Here is a 9,850-nt window from a genome sequence, read left to right as displayed (position 1 = left end):
AAAGTCGCCTCCCAGTCCTTTTGTGGGGCGCGGCTGGGCGCCTCCGGGGCCCTGTAGGGGTGGCGATGAAGAAAAAGAGGAGTTTGGAAAGGGTAGGGGAGCGTAGGCCACTCATGCAAATAACAGTTAAAGCCGCTTGCAAATAACCCGGCCGAGCGCAAAGGCGCGCGAGTCTTTCGGGGCCGCAGGAGGAGCTGCAGGCCTCCGGCGAGGAGAGGGTTAAGCCCAACTCTTCTCCCGCCCTCGGAGGAGGGGCCGAGCTGCAACGGAAATAACCGAGCGCCGGGCCGCGGTTGGCCGGAGGGAGCCGAATCTCTTCCGGAAGTAGCCGATCTCTGGGGTCTCGCTCTCCGACCTGAGCCGAGAGCCGGGCCTTGTTCTCCGGATCGGCCGAAGGTGTTCCGGAAGGAGGCGAACCCCGAGGCGGGCAGGGCAAGCCTTCCCGGCGGCCGGCAGAGCCCAACGTCTGGTGGGGCTCGGCGAGCGGCGGGGGGGGGGGGGGGGCGGGGAGCCGGAGCTTGGCTCCGGTCCGGCGGGAACCGAGCTCGTTCCGGAAGAGGCCGAGCGGACCGGCGCTGGCCTCGGCGTCCCGGGCGTGAGGTGGTAGCGGCGGCGGCGACGCGCGGGCCGGGATGAACCGCGACGGCTGAGGCAGCGGAGGTGCCGGCTGCGCGGGCCCGACCGAGACTTCCGCGAAGCGCCAGCTCCGCGCTTGGGGCTTCGCTTCGAGCCGAGCCCTGCCCCCGCGAGCCTCCCGGACCCCTTTGTGCGGCCGGAGGCGGCGGCGGGAACGGCCATGGCGGCCAACATGTACCGGGTGGGGGGTGAGTACCGGGCGCAGGGGCTGCGGGATCTGGGGCGGGAGAGGTCGGGGTCCGGGGCCGGAGAGGCTCGGCACCCGGCAGCGCGGGGAGCCGCGCCTGGGGCGGCGTGGTCCCGAGCGCGGACCGGAACCGGAACCGGGAACACGGGGAGCGAGGGTGCGGGGAAGGCGCCGCGGCCCCGGGAGAGGCTGCGGGCAGCCCCGACGGCACTCTCAGGGTTGCCTCGGGGGCCCCTGGGTCGGCGAGTGGGGCCTGGGAAAGTGGTTCGGAGGGAACTGACAGGGCAGGCAGGGGGCGCGGGGGGGCCGAGGCGACCGCTCTGCCACCTGAGCGGGAGCCGACGGGAGGTTTCCTCTCCCCCCCTCCCCGGGCGTCATTGTGCGCCTGGGTTCTAAAAGGTGAGGGCCCCTGCGCTGGAGTCAACAACTGCTCGCTCGGCCGAGACTGGGGTGCAACTCCACCAATGAGTTGTGGGGACTGTAGGGGGACCCCCTGCTTCTCGTCTCTTCCTTAAGGCTCACTTTTGAGTGAAGGATTTGATAAAAGAACTAGGTGGTCAGGGGTGGTGGTGGGGGAAACCCCTTGTTTTCTCGCAGTCTCCCCTCTTCCACATTTCTGCGTCCTCTCTACCTGGACCCTTACCCTTTTCGTCCTTGCGGGCCTGCTTTTCTCTCCTACCCTGGTGCTCAGGCTTTCCCATCACCTCTGATCTTACTGACGCTTCCCCACGTCCTCCTACAGATTACGTCTATTTTGAAAATTCTTCTAGCAATCCTTACCTGGTTAGACGGATTGAGGAGCTCAACAAGGTGAGTGGAGCAGAGTCCCACCCCTGTCCTGCCCTGCCTCCCCGGGGGGGGGGGGGGGTGTCTTTTTTTCTTCTGAGGTCACTAACTTCAGGTGGAAGCCATTGGGGTGGGGGTGGGGAACCAACCCTATCCTAACTGCCCATTCATATTCATTCATTCATTCATTGGATGTATTCAGGAAAGGCTTTTGAGAGTTGAGTGGGAGCTTTCCTGGTCTATCTCTTGGGGGTTAAGGAAAGGGACAGTCTGGGGAAAAAAAAGTTTGGAAGTCTGTCCTTAAGTGGAAGTCTCTTTATCCATAATTTCTTGGGTTTTTCTACTTACACCCCTTAGAACCTTATTCACTGTTGTTAGTTTCTCCTTTATATGTTTCCACCTTTAAATGACCAATTTTAACTGCCATTTTTTATCCCCTTAGACTGCAAATGGAAACGTGGAGGCAAAGGTTGTGTGCCTTTTCCGGCGAAGGGACATTTCTAGTAGCCTCAACAGCCTGGCTGATAGCAATGCCAGTGAGTGTCTTCGCACCCCCACCTCACCCCCACCCCCCCGACTCCCCCTCCCCATGATCTGAGGACGGGGCATGTCCCTGCAGGTGTTTCCCCTGGTAGCATGCCCAAAGCAGGGGTGTGAGTTTGGGGGTGGGAAATGCCTGGTCTGTGGAGGGAGGCCTGTTTTTACACGTTGGGGTTGGAAGCAGGGTGGAGAGACCAAGATAAGGAAAGCCAGAAAATGGCCTGTGTGTGACTGTGTGTATCTGAATGATGGGTGTAAAAGAGATGATAGTATTTAAATAGGGGATGAGGAAGGGGTTTAGAGAAGCAAGACCCTTGGGGCACAGTTTTGGGTACATTGAGACAATGCGTGGTGACTGTAAAGGTCAAGGTTGAAGAGGAAGAGCTTGTACTTAGAAGCCTGCGTAACAGGGAAGCCGCCTAATTTTGTGATCACAAGGTAGTGAGAATACATTGAAGGGAGAGAATAGGCAGTTAGGGAAGTTTTCTTGCCCTTTTTCCTCTTTCTCACCTGTTCTGTCTTCTCACTGCTCCATTTTACCTCTTTCCTTTTTGTCCTATCTTCCTTTTTATGCCTTCATATTCCTTTAAAAAACATATTTCCTTCAGTTTTCCTTTGTTTCTTTTTCCTTTCCTGCTTTGGCTTTCTTTCCTCTTCCTCTTGTTTCTCCTTCTGAGATTATTTTCCTTCTTTCAGGCGGCTTTGGGCATGAAGGGGTTAAGGAGGAGCTAGGCCTACCAACCAAGTTCTCTGGTCCTCTGGGGTTTCCAGCCCCGTCTGGCAGGGGCTGACCTTGGCCTTGTCCAATCAGAAGGGGTGGGGGGGTGTGGTTCCCCCCCTTGCCTTAGCACAGGGTTTCCGGAGCGCACAGGCGAGGGGTGGAGCCTGTGGCACCCCCACCTCCCCCCCCCCCTTCTCCCTGAGGTTGGGAACAATGCACCAATGAGCCTGGGCCCGTGGCTGTCCTGCCCCCTCCCTCTTTGGTTGGCCCCCGGCCAAGTTAACCCTTTCCACCAAGGTTTCAGGGCAAAGTTGCAGTGCCTGGGGAAGAAGGTATTGGCACTGGCTTGAGAGGTACTGTCCTTGGAAGCCCCATAAACAAACTATCATTAGCCAAGTGGACAGTGAAGGGTAGTTAGGGTTGCATTTTGTTTTAAGAGCAAAGAGACTCCTGAAATCTGAAAAGAAGAACTGGTAAACACAACCTTGTGTGATGATTTTTCACCTTATTGGGTTTCTGGACCTCAGGCTGGTTTAGCAAGAGAGACGAGTGTAATATTCTTGCCGGGCCTAACGTAGGCAGATTTGTGCTTTATGAGTGGCGTCTGAGCATTGGCACCTGGGCTTGGGATGGGTATCTGTGGCATCCTTTGCACTCTCAGCAGCTATTCCCAAGGCATTAGCGATGGGGAGTTGGGAGCACTATAATGGGGAAGAGGGCTAAGCGGGAAAGCTGGTGGGCTAAGGGTATGAGAGGCAGATGCCCGGGGAATGTGAAGAAGCCAGCTGGAATGGGAAGTGTTTTCCCTGGGTTAGAGTTTCCAAGGTGGCTTCTTTCTGAATTAGTTTCTGACTTGGCTTCTTTCTCCTTCATCTCCCAGGGGAGTTTGAGGAGGAATCAAAGCAGCCCGGGGTGTCGGAGCAGCAGCGACATCAGCTGAAGCACCGGGAGCTTTTTCTTTCTCGGCAGTTTGAATCATTACCAGCCACCCACATACGGTATAGGACAGTCCGGGCCACTGTGGCCTGCATGCACTTCTTTAGAAGCTGGAGAGGAGGGGGTGGTGTATTGGAGATGCTGTGGCCGGGGAATGAGGAGCTCACCCAGGGTTTTTGGACCTCTCTTCTGTAGGGGGAAATGCAGTGTGACCCTCTTGAATGAGACTGACATCTTGAGCCAGTACTTGGAAAAGGAGGTGAGAAAGAGGTGCTGGGAGAAGGAGCAGGGTGGGTATGCCCCGAGAGGAGGCCAGAGGAAAGTAGAACTGTGATGAGGTATAGGTTGACAGACTGCCTGTCTTGGGAACTCTGGATCCTCCCCACTGCCCCCTGCCTCTGAGGACTGCTGCCTGCTTACCTTTTCTTCCCATCTCCAGGACTGTTTTTTTTACTCACTGGTGTTTGACCCTGTGCAGAAGACACTTCTAGCTGATCAGGGGGAGATCAGAGTTGGTTGCAAATACCAAGCTGAGATCCCAGATCGCCTGGCAGAGGGTAAGCAGCAGGACAGACTGTATGGCTACCGGGTCATTGAACATGGTAGTGTCTGTGAATGGTGTGCCATGGAGTTGCACGTTGCACAGTCTTCATGGCTCTGTGCTGCCACCCTGATGGGATGGGACCCTGGGAGCCTGAGAGGGGCAAATGAGCACAGTTGGGAAGAGAAGTCTGAGAGTTGAGATGGCTGATGGAGTCCAGGCAGGAGACAAGGAGGAACGAGGTGCTGTTGTGAGTGTCAAGACACTTATCCTCCTTTCCCTGTCCCTGATGTTGCCATCGCCCTGTTCCCCAGGAGAATCTGATAATCGGAACCAACAGAAGATGGAGATGAAGGTCTGGGACCCAGACAACCCTCTCACAGACCGGCAGATTGATCAGTTTCTCGTGGTGGCCCGGTGAGGGGTGGGTGGATGGGGAAGATGGGCTGGGGGCGGTGTGGACATCTTGCACCGAATTCTCAGAGGTGGACTTGATTTTTTTTTTTTTTTTTTTTTTTTTTTGGGCATGGGTGTTTTCCTTATTTGGCTTAGTTCCTCAGCCCACTCATGCCTTCTTCTTTCCCTCTTGACTTCTCAATCTCTCCCTCAGAGCTGTGGGCACCTTTGCAAGAGCCCTAGATTGCAGCAGCTCCATTCGGCAGCCAAGCCTGCACATGAGCGCAGCCGCCGCCTCCCGAGATATCACCCTGGTAAGCAGAGGCGGCTGGGCAGTCGGACAGGCTGGGCTCTGTGGGGACCTGCAGAGCCCGGAGACAGCAGAGGAGAAGGGTCTCTGAGAGTGTGGTGCGGAGGGGCTCGGGCCATCAGTGTTGTTTCCTACCTTTTTCCTGTAGTTCCATGCCATGGATACGCTGCAGAGGAACGGCTATGACTTGGCTAAAGCCATGTCGACCCTGGTGCCCCAGGGGGGCCCGGTGCTATGTCGGGATGAGATGGAGGAGTGGTCTGCCTCAGAGGCCATGCTGTTTGAGGAGGCCCTGGAGAAGTATGGGAAGGATTTCAATGATATTCGCCAGGACTTTGTAAGTGGATGGGGCTGGGAGGAGAGGTGGAAGAGTTGACAGGTGAGGGAACCAGGACCTGGGGTCAGATGCCAGTTCTGCTTTCTTTCCTCTGCCTCCTTAGCTGCCTTGGAAGTCACTCGCCAGCATAGTCCAGTTTTATTACATGTGGAAAACCACAGACCGCTATATTCAGCAGGTACGGGCTGGGCTGGGAAGGCTGGACCAGGGGCCTCCTGCTCACCTCTGCTTTTGGGAGTTGATGACATCCTCCTGCGGAGATGCTTTGATCCTTCTCTTTTTCTTTTTTCCCTTCCTGCAGAAAAGATTGAAAGCTGCTGAGGCAGACAGCAAACTAAAACAAGTCTATATCCCTACCTAGTAAGTGTGGTAGGTGGGGGAGGCTGGCGTGTTTTCTTTTTTTTCCCTTCTCCCCCAACTCATGCTTTTCTCAGTGATTGGCAGTGGGCAGGAGTCAGGGTCAAAGAGTCAAATGATGATAGAGACGAGGTGGAAATGGGATTCTCTTCCTTGACCAGTTCCTGGTTTCTCCCCACACTGTTCCCATTAGTACTAAGCCAAATCCTAACCAGATCATCTCTGTGGGCTCGAAACCTGGCATGAACGGGGCTGGATTCCAGAAGGGCCTGACTTGTGAGAGCTGCCACAGTGAGTTCCAGGGAAGGATAGGGATGTTGGGGGTGGGAGAGGTCTTCTCTGGCCCAAGGACCTGAGGGGCTCAGGTGGCGTATTTTTCCCAAACCTCCCCCCTTCTCTCCATGCTCCTGCAGCCACACAGTCTGCTCAGTGGTATGCCTGGGGCCCACCCAACATGCAGTGCCGCCTCTGTGCTTCCTGTTGGATCTACTGGAAGAAGTATGGGGGACTGAAGACCCCGACCCAGCTTGAGGGGGCTGCTCGGGGCACAACAGTAAGGACTGATGGGGAATAGGTAGGGGAGAGCAGTAGGCATAGTGATGTGAGCTTTGGGTGAAGGCACGAATACCCAACCCCTTAAATGGTGATGGATGGGTGATGGTGTGATGTGTATGTGGGTGGGGAGGGGCTGCTCGATGATGGTTGGAGAGACAGGTAGGCCGGGATGGCAGTAAAGAGATCAGGCAGGAATAAATTGCTTTTTGCAGAGAATGGAAGAAAGGAGAGCCTCAGTGCCCCATCTGGGTTCTCCCTTTTTCCCATGTCTTTCTTCCAGGAGCCACACTCGAGGGGTCATTTGTCTAGACCTGAAGCCCAAAGTCTCTCCCCCTATACGACCAGCGCCAACCGGGCCAAGCTGCTGGCTAAGAACAGGCAAACATTCCTGCTCCAGACCACAAAGCTGACCCGTCTGGCCAGACGCATGTGCAGGGACCTGTTACAGCCGAGGAGGGCTGCCCGACGACCCTATGCCCCTATCAATGCCAATGCCATCAAGGCGGAGTGTAAGGGCAGGAGTGGTGGGGCTAGTGGCAGGTCGGGATGCTCTGGCCAGAAAGCGGAGCAGAAACCAGTGTTTCTCTGGATGTTTAATGACAGCAGGGATAGCAGGCCACAGCGCTTGGGTAGGAGAGTAGATGTGTCTCCTGGCCGTAGGAGAGGCCTGAATAGCGAAGCCCCTTCAAGAGCCGCCTTCTTTGTTCTCTAGGCTCCATTCGACTTCCTAAGGCTGCGAAGACTCCATTGAAGATTCACCCTCTGGTGCGGCTGCCGCTGGCAACCATCGTCAAAGATCTGGGTAGGGGATGGAACCCGTTAGGCGGTGTCAGGTTCTCTGTCATCCTTTCACTGTCAAAGTCCAAAGAGATTTAGTCTAACAGCCTGTACTTTTGTACGTGAATAACGGTTCTCATAAGCTGTCCGTAGTGAATGCTAAGGTCACACTCGTGCTAATTGCTTGCCAGACCCCTCCCCCCATCACTGCTTTTGGGGATGCCCAGGGAAAGAAACTACATAGAGAAGAGAAAGCATGAAAGTTCTCTGAGTTTTCTCTTACATTTTTCATGGCAGTGGCCCAGGCGCCTCTGAAACCAAAAACACCTCGGGGTACCAAGACACCGATCAACAGAAACCAGCTGACCCAGAACCGGGGTCTGGGGGGCATTATGGTGAAACGGGCCTATGAAACTGTGAGTTGACAGCTGGAGTGGGCCAGGCTGATTGGGTGGGCTTTTATTTCTGATTGGAATCTGTGAGTCCTCTCTCATTGTGCTGCCCACCCCCCCCCCCCCCAGATGGCAGGAGCAGGGGTTCCCTTCTCTGCCAATGGAAGGCCTCTGGCCTCAGGGATTCGTTCAAGCTCACAGCCAGCAGCCAAGCGTCAGAAACTAAACCCAGCTGATGCCCCCAATCCTGTGGTGTTTGTGGCCACAAAGGATACCAGGTAGGGAGGCCACCATGGGAGGGGCTGAGAGCTTGACAACCCAGATTGGTGGGTAAGGATAATAGCAGTTCTGAGCAAGACCGCCTCCAGCAAGACTGGGTGCAGGATGGGGATGTCAGGAAAGAATGGGCCGGAAGGCAGAACTGGAATGTGAAATGTGGGGTTTCACCTCGAGAGTCTTCGTTTTTTTATTCCATTCTTCTTTCCTGGCCAGGGCCCTGCGGAAGGCTCTGACCCATCTGGAAATGCGGCGAGCTGCCCGCCGGCCCAACTTGCCCCTGAAGGTGAAGCCACCACTGATTGCAGTGCGGCCCCCAGTCCCACTGTCTGCACCCTCACATCCTGCCAGCACCAATGAGCCCATTGTCCTGGAGGATTGAGCATCTGTGGGGGAAGGGAGGTGGGCTGAAAGCTAGAGGGTGGGTGCCCAGGGCATCCAACCTCCCTTCCCTCTAATATCAAAGGGAATGAGGAGTGAGGGAGGGAGGGAGCAAGTGAGTGTGTCTTTGGAGGGGTTGGGCGCCCTCTGGTGTTACCACTTGGAGGCTTGTCCCTTTCGCACGCTTCTCCACACCTGGTGGTGGAGGGCACACTGCAGGAACTTGACCCATTGTGGGAACCTAGCCTGTTTTGGGGGGTAGGACCCACAGTTGTCTTGGACAGTTTTGGGGGGAGGGTTTTTTAGTTTTTTAAAAATTTTGCCTCCCTTTGTGAAAGGGGATGGGGGAGGGGAAGAGTAAATCCATAGGAGGTGGTGGTTGGGGGAGGGGGGCGTGCACTGCCATGACTGCCATGTCTGTCTTTTTTTTTTTTTCTAATGGGGGTTTCTCTTCCTGTCCGGTGTCCGGACTTTCCTAATTGGAGTTGGAGGCCCCTAAGCTGGCATCAACCCCAGCCCATGCTCTCTCTTTTCCTTCCCTCCCTGTGCCTCCTCCGCCTTTTGTACGCCAATTCTCAGAAATAAAGATCTTTTGTCCGTTTTTTTAACCTCGGATTCTGTAATTGGTTCTTATAGTAACAAATAAAAAGCTGTTTTCTTCAGCTTCTCCCGGCTCAGCTATTCTCTGCCATGGGGGTGTGGGGGTGGGGGTGGGGGTAGTGGGGAGAGTGGTGTCTTAATTGGGAAAATAAAGGACAAAGGATAATAAAGGAGATACAGATGGGACTTGCCCTGGGAACGGCTTTAGGAGAGAGGCAGCATGGACAGGCGGCCTGTTCAGCTAGCTTTCTCCCGGGGCCCAAACTGCTCCCCAGATCCCTGTGGTGCTGGAACCCAAGCTCCTCTAGATACATACAGATTCATTCAGAACAGTTGGAACGAGAGGACTGTGGGTGGTTGGCTTCCACAGGAAGGGAGGGAGGTGTGAAGGTGCTTTTCCTTTTATTTCCCAACCCTTACCTCTCAGGAAATTCTGGGAGTTGCTAGAGGCCAGGGCAAGATGTAACCTACCTTGGGGATACTGCAGTCTCTTGCCACCCAGCTTTGTGGTATATTTGCACAGATTGCTGCTCAAGGATTCCTAAGACCAGCCTCAGCGCCTGCCTTGATATCCAGACCCGCTCTAGAACTGTCTCCTGCTTTCTTGGGTTTGGGAAACGGAAGCCTGGGCAGGGCCCAACAGGAGGAGCACCCTTGAAGAATGTACAGGAAGTTAGGCCTACTATGTGTTCCTTCTGTACTTCCTTACAGATAGGGGAACAGCCTCAGCCGTTGGGACTTGCTTAAGGTTACAGACCTTCAGATGTCTGCCTCAGGTCCAGTGTGCTTTTCATAGTCCAAAGCTGCGGGCCAATAACTACAGCAGGAGCTTCTTAGCCCGTCTGAGAGTTATCTCCATTTCCTGTTCTCTGCCCCTGGGGCCTCCCCACCAGCTCCTTCACTCTCCCCATTCCGAGCTTACACCTGGGCAGCATCGGGAGGAATTGACCACTATACCAGTCAGGGGAAAGCAGCATTTTCTTCCAACAGTTTTCACTCTGCTGCCACCGTGGTAGGTCCCACCGCATGCCTGGAGTGGGCTGGTGGCTCTAGCGCCTCGTGGCCTACACTCCACGCAGCCCACTCTCTCTTTTTTTTTTTAAGATTTTTTTTTTTAAATTT

The 9,850-nt window shown here is 55.2% G+C and overlaps 1 protein-coding gene across 3 annotated transcripts; it reads left to right on the top strand.

Annotated features, from left to right (window-relative positions):
- The first annotated feature begins 535 nt into the window (after positions 1-535).
- On the top strand, positions 536-8,790 carry MTA2 (metastasis associated 1 family member 2). Of its 3 annotated transcripts, none has more exons than XM_027579414.2 (18): positions 536-824; positions 1,566-1,633; positions 2,052-2,145; positions 3,751-3,868; positions 4,002-4,065; positions 4,285-4,363; positions 4,662-4,764; positions 4,958-5,057; positions 5,202-5,390; positions 5,494-5,568; positions 5,692-5,750; positions 5,941-6,038; positions 6,161-6,300; positions 6,583-6,811; positions 7,015-7,104; positions 7,377-7,495; positions 7,601-7,749; positions 7,964-8,790. In XM_027579414.2, exons 1-18 carry the CDS (start codon positions 797-799, stop codon positions 8,127-8,129), a joined length of 1,968 nt encoding a protein of 655 aa, XP_027435215.1. In that variant the 5' UTR covers positions 536-796; the 3' UTR covers positions 8,130-8,790. The 3 variants fall into 3 exon arrangements, with proteins under 3 accessions (XP_027435215.1, XP_027435214.1, XP_027435216.1); XM_027579413.2 differs by having other exon boundaries at positions 4,246-4,363; XM_027579415.2 differs by lacking the exon at positions 536-824 and adding an exon at positions 969-1,222 and having other exon boundaries at positions 4,246-4,363.
- Positions 8,791-9,850: the final 1,060 nt, after the last annotated feature.

The sequence above is a fragment of the Zalophus californianus genome, chromosome 11 (assembly GCF_009762305.2).
Source record: "Zalophus californianus isolate mZalCal1 chromosome 11, mZalCal1.pri.v2, whole genome shotgun sequence".
NCBI classification, from domain to species: Eukaryota; Metazoa; Chordata; class Mammalia; order Carnivora; family Otariidae; genus Zalophus; species Zalophus californianus.
Note: the sequence above shows the minus strand (reverse complement) of the source record. Positions and strands in the feature narration are given on the sequence as shown.

Excerpts from the sequence above, each read along its gene's own strand:
- MTA2 (XM_027579413.2), top strand. The coding sequence starts at position 797 with ATGGCGGCCAACATGTACCGGGTGGGGG. Across the intron at positions 6,039-6,160 it reads GACTTGTGAGAGCTGCCACA|CCACACAGTCTGCTCAGTGG; the intron begins GTGAGTTCCAGG and ends ATGCTCCTGCAG. Across the intron at positions 6,812-7,014 it reads CAATGCCATCAAGGCGGAGT|GCTCCATTCGACTTCCTAAG; the intron begins GTAAGGGCAGGA and ends TTTGTTCTCTAG.